General features: G+C 39.2%; 1 protein-coding gene across 2 annotated transcripts in view; it reads right to left on the reverse strand.

Moving 5' to 3' along the window:
• CLHC1 (clathrin heavy chain linker domain containing 1) overlaps positions 1 to 4,117 on the reverse strand; it is a gene marked incomplete at both ends in the record, with an annotated part of 32,941 nt that extends 28,824 nt beyond the window's left edge. The window contains one exon of one of the 2 annotated variants that reach the window (XM_080814889.1): positions 3,853 to 4,117. In XM_080814889.1, the coding sequence (XP_080671015.1) occupies positions 3,853 to 4,029 (177 nt within the window). The remainder of the gene's footprint in view (positions 1 to 3,852) is intronic. The other variant, XM_080814888.1, reaches the window with a different exon arrangement.
• Positions 4,118 to 6,000: the final 1,883 nt, after the last annotated feature.

The following is a 6,000-nucleotide window of genomic DNA, read 5'->3' on the forward strand; positions in this document are numbered from 1 at the left end:
TTAATAAGCAAAGTAAATTAAAAAACAAAAACTTATAATTTATGGTTTCCAAACTCTGCATATGAGGATTTTAGAAGGGATCAATATGTATAGGGAATAGATATGATCAATCCATAATTTTCCCTGAAAGCTGAATATTATGCTGTCTACTCCAGCTACATCTCTAGTCTCTGTTATCCCCCTTTGGTTTTCTGTTAGCTAAACAATATCTAAAAAAAATTATCTGTTCTGGAAGAGATCTGGTCTACCAAGAAATAGTACAAGGAGATCAGTGGTAAATACCAGTAGAGAATATGTGAATTGGAGATACTGGTTGTCTTTTTGACATTATTACCCATCTACCCAAACCAGGAGGATGGCCACCCAGAAACCTTTATTGAAACAGAGGCTATTACTCTGTAGTCTTCCAAATTAAATACCCCCACTGTTCCTGGCCATCTTCCACTTCACATGCCTCTAGGATATGCCACAACAATCCAATATAATCTGGATACGTTAATGGAGAGAACCGACTTGTAATGACACCACAATCAGCTCCCATACTTGCTTGCTAGAAGACACAGATTTCAGAAGAACACTAATAGGAACTGTTAAGAATGCACAGGAAATGCATAAAAGGAAAGGAAACACACTGGCATGCTACAGGAAGAATCCAATTTTGCTTGACTCACAAAAATATTTTAAAATGTAGGAAATTTCACCAAAAACTCTATTTCCATTTCTCCTGAAAACTGAAAATCTACCAACATGAATCCCCCTTCCTAATGGCAGTAATCAGCTAGAGCTTTAGACTGAATTGGTTCTTCATTTTGCCACAGTGCTCATGACTCCTTATTCTCTTATAGCCAACCTACTTAACCCTGCCATATGGCCTTCCTGGCTCTACATCATTCAAGTTTGAGGGTCAGGTTTGCATTAAACTCGAGACTTGGTAAGTAGAGGGGTCTGAGCGAGAAGAGGAAGGGTAGTCATTACACCTCAGCTCCTATATATGGACACAGGCTACCTGTACATGCTACCAGAAACACAAAAACCAGCCATTTCCAGAGGACAGTTGCCTCCATAATTCACCCTTTTCTATAGACACTCACTCTTCCTAGCTTTGATCTTCCTTGCTTACTAAGTATTTGCCTCTTTCTATAACCTACCCTCAATTCTTGTTACAGGAGTCTCAGGTCCTCCTTGCTTGACTTAGGCACCATTCACTGGCAAAATCCTCTATGTGTGATTCTAAGCAGAATTTGGTATTTGTTCTCTGATTCCAAGTACTCAGAGATGCAAGTTAATACTTTCATCGTTGCCCAATTAGATCCTTCCAAGGAAAGAAGGAAGATTAGAGAAGGCAGTCTTTAATAGCTTTCTAACAATCAAATGTGCTGGAATAACATGAAAATGGAAAGACCAGGAACGCGTGGGTGGCTCAGTTGGTTAAGTGTCTGCCTTTGGCTCAGGTCATGATCAGGTTCTGGGATAGAGTCCCACATCAGGCTCCTTGCTCAGAAGGGAGCCTTCTTCTCCCTCTGCCTGCTGCTCCCCCCTGCTTGTATTCTCACTCTCTCCCCACGCCCCATGCTCTCTCTCTCTGGCAAATAAATAAATAAAATCTTTTTTTAAAAATGGAAAGACCAATTATATTGAGAAACTAGAAGAAAAGTTTCTCTTAAGTACCAAGTAATTTCTATTTCAGACCCCTCTCAGTCCTGAAGAACAGGATTCTTTACAAGGCACAAATGTACAACTTATTATTGTACAATGGGCAGATAGTCCACATGGAAATCTTGGGAGGTAGGGAGAAAAGGACTACAGATGTAAATATTATCTTTTACTTATTCCCATGTCTTTTCTCTAAGAATTAAATTAACTAACAGCACCTCCAAAATGACTTCACTAGAGCTATACTAATTTAAAGCAGACAACTCTTCATGTAAAAAAACTTCCAACAAGTATCAGCATTTGGGCATGCCAAGATAAGCGTGTCACCATCATGATAACTTTCCTCTGCTGGTTTCAGGTAAGTGGAGTCTTAGCATGATTCTTTTTTTTTTTTTTTTAAGATTTTATTTATTTATTTATTTGACAGACAGAGATCACAAGTAGGCAGAGAGGTAGGCAGAGAGAGAGGAGGAAGCAGGCTCCCCGCTGAGCAGAGAGCCTGATGCAGGGCTTGATTCCAGGACCCCAGGATCACGACCTGAGCCAAAGGCAGAGGCTTTAACCCACTGAGCCACCCAGGTGCCCCAGCATGATTCTTGATATTGATGCAACCATTCAAAACACTGCCTTTAAACATTCATACGATATATTCCTTAATGACTCAAAAGCAGTATCACTGATCATAATGACATATAAAACGAGGCTAACCTGCCAATGTACCAATTCTAAAAGATAGTGTTTTTAGATGACTTAAAAGAAAAGACTGTTTATTTTATACTCTTATGAATACTCATCAATTTTCTTAATTTCACTTATAGGTACAAATCACTACTTTGTGCTCATTTTTCCTTAGAGTGATGCACTATATTTTTAATTAGAGGAGAAATAAGATTCATAGTGTATACTGTTTAAAAATTAAACAAAAGTGGCGCCTGGGTGGCTCAGTGGGTCAAAGCCTTTGCCTTCAGCTCAGGTCATGATCCCAGGGTCCTGGGATTGAGCCCCGCATCCAGCTCTTTGCTCAGCAGAGAGCCTGCTTCTCCCCCCACCCTGCCTGCCTCTCTGCCTACTTATGATCTCTACCTGTCAAATAAATAAACAAAATCTTAAAAAAAAATTAAACAAAAGACTGAGTTCCTATTTTGCCTGTGACTGTTTTACTCAGAAACCAATAGTCTACAGAATTCTTTTTTTTTTTTAAAGATTTTATTTATTTATTTGACAGAGAGAGAGATCACAAGTAGGTAGACGAGGCAGGCAGAGAGTGGGGGTGGGGGGGAAGCAGGCTCCCTGCTGAGGAGAGAGCCCAATGTGGGGCTCGATTCCAGGACCCTGAGATCATGACCCGAGCCGAAAGCAGAGGGCCAAGCCACTGAGCCACCCAGGCGCCCCAAGTCTACAGAATTCTTAAGATAAATAATTATTTCTTCTGGGTAAAGAGGAAAGGATGCTGCCAGGGCATCTTCCAAGGAGGTTGAAAAAAGGTAAACAAATAAACAAACAAACAAAAAACAAAGGAACCAAAGGGGAAACTGCAATTGTCTGTAAAGAAAAACAAGTGTTTCTAAAATCTTCAAAAGCAAAATCAAATGTTATATAAAGCCATAACATTTTCTAAACTCATCTATTTCCAGTGTTCGGTCCAATCAAACCTCTTGTTTACTGGACCTATCAAGACCTCTAACTAAATCTTCAAAAGCAAAATCAAATGTTATATAAAGCCATAACATTTTCTAAACTCATCTATTTCCAGTGTTCGGTCCAATCAAACCTCTTGTTTACTGGACCTATCAAGACCTCTAACTCACAAAGGGTTCCAACTTAATATGCTAGATCCAATCGAAGCCAAGACTTAACAACAATTAGCAGGTTCCTGCTTGGCAGCCCAATTCCTAACAAATCAGATATTTTTAGATAAAAGGCCAAAAGGATGTTAGAAGGCACAACTAAGCTGTTGCTCAAAAACTGACAGCCTGTACTCAAGCTAAAACAATCAAAACACTCACTAAGTATCTAGTGATAGAAATCCAGCACTGTATTTTCCCCATTCATCCCTTCCCAATACACTGGATGAACTTCTCAAAATTGACAAATGCCGTGTACTCAACAAGCAGTGATGTTACTGAGGCAGGAATATTAGCTGTCAAGATAGATCATTTCCACCCCATGAAAACTCCCTCATCTTATGAGCGTTGATACCTTATCAAAAACGTTTCGGTATATGATGTAATATTCATCAGCAGGTCCTTCCTCGTTACAGCCCACTCTTTCAGTTTCTGTGATTATGTATCTTTGCATACTTTCCAAAAATTCCTTGTCACTTCTACTAATGATAGGAGGGAGAACTGCATGTTTATTTATTTCTTGAATGGACATATGTCACAATCTGCACACTTGTTCACCAGAGAAGACTTAAGTCTTGACTTGCTTTTCCAACAAAGCCAAAACTCTGGTAAGCCTGAAAGAAAAAAAAGACCATCAATTGATCTGAAGCTTAAAATAAATCAAGTCATTTCTAATAAATTATAATATAAATTTAATTATAATAATTTAATTTATAAAAATTTAATTATAATTATAATATAAATAAAAATTATAATAAAAATATTTATCTCAGAGATAAATATTTCAACCTATGAATTAAAAGATCTTAACTATTCTACTGTCAAGTGCTATACCTCTGGGATAGAAATACCAAACACCAGTCAATAAAGAACTCTTTTCTTAGTAACCAAGCCTATGTGTCATGTGAATGGATGGTTTCTTACTTTTAATTCAATACTTTCTAACAGAAGGTTTACCACTTTGCTTGTTTCACATGAGAAAACCAGTTTGGAAGCCTCCTAATGATATAAACAAGGTCAAATACTTCTCTACCCATTTGCTTACTTGGCCCAGGTAGTGATGATAGCTACAAACAACTCATGAATTTATTTTATGATAAACTTCATTATAATCCTTATCTGTAAAATAAACATACTAACTAAAAAGTAAGAAGTCAGAACTTCTGCTAAAATCCATCCATCAATGATATCAAAGGTAACAGTCCTTTTCCAGCACAGTTTCAAGCTGCTACATTCCATTGCTCTTTAAATAAAGAATCATTATCTAGTTGGATACAGAAGTTGATTCCTGAAAACTATTCACATTAACACCAAACAGAACCCCTGGCTTACTGCAAAATATCCGGCAAGGCAAAACATTTGAACTCTTTCCAATTCTCCCCTACCCATGAATATTCAGGTATAAAACTTGGAAAATAGGGGCACCTGGGGGGCTCAGTGGGTTGAGCCTCTGCCTCTGGCTCAGGTCATGATCTCAGGGTCTTGGGATCGAGCCCCGCATTGGGCTCTCTGCTCAGCAGGGAGCCTGCTTCCTCCTCTCTCTCTGCCTGCCTCTCTGCCTACTTGTGATCTCTGTCAAATAAATAAATAAAATCTTAAAAAAAAAAAAACTTGGAAAATACAAACCAAAGAAAATTAATGAAAAACTAAAAATCATACAGAATCCTCCACCCAAACACAATGATTATTTAATATTTTGGTATATTTCTTTCCAGTTTTTATAATTACAAAAATTAGGATCACACTCTATATTCAGCTCTGTATCCTCATTTTTTGGGGAAGATTTTATTTATTTGACAGAGATCACAAGTATGCAGAAAGGCAAGCAGAGGGCGGGGGGGGGGGGGGCGGGGGGGGGGAAGCAGGCTCACCGCTGAGCAGAGAGCCCAATGCAGGGCTCGATCCCAGGACGCTGGGATCATGACCTGAGCTGAAGGCACAGGCTTAACCCACTGAGCCACCCAGGCACCCCATCCTCATTTTTTTTCACTCAATATTAAAAGCAGCTTTCCACATTGTTGAATAGTTTTCAAAACATGACTTCTAGGAACCTGGGTGGCTCAGGTGGTTCAGTGCCTGCCTTGGACTCAAATCATGACTCCAGGTTACTGGGAGAAAAGTCCTGCATCAGGCTCCTTGCTCCGAGGGAACCTGCTTCTCCCTCTGCCTAATGCTCCCCCTGCTTGTGTGTTCTCTCTCTCTCTGACAAACAAATAAATAAAATCTTTTTTTTATTTAAGATTTTATTTATTTGACAGAGAGACAGCGAGAGGGAACACAAGCAGGGGAAGTAGGAGAGGGAGAAGCAGGCTTCCCACTGAGCAGGGAGCCCAATGTCGGGCTCGATCCCAGTACTCTGGGATCATGACCTGATCTGAAGGCAGATGCTTAAGGTCTAAGCCACCCAGGCACCACTCAAACAAATAAAATCTTAAAAAAAAAAAAAAGACTTCTAATAATTGTGTATTTGACTAGCACACCATACTTAACTTAATCATTCCCC

Source organism: Martes martes (assembly GCF_963455335.1).
Source record: "Martes martes genome assembly, chromosome: 9".
Taxonomy (NCBI): Eukaryota; Metazoa; Chordata; class Mammalia; order Carnivora; family Mustelidae; genus Martes; species Martes martes.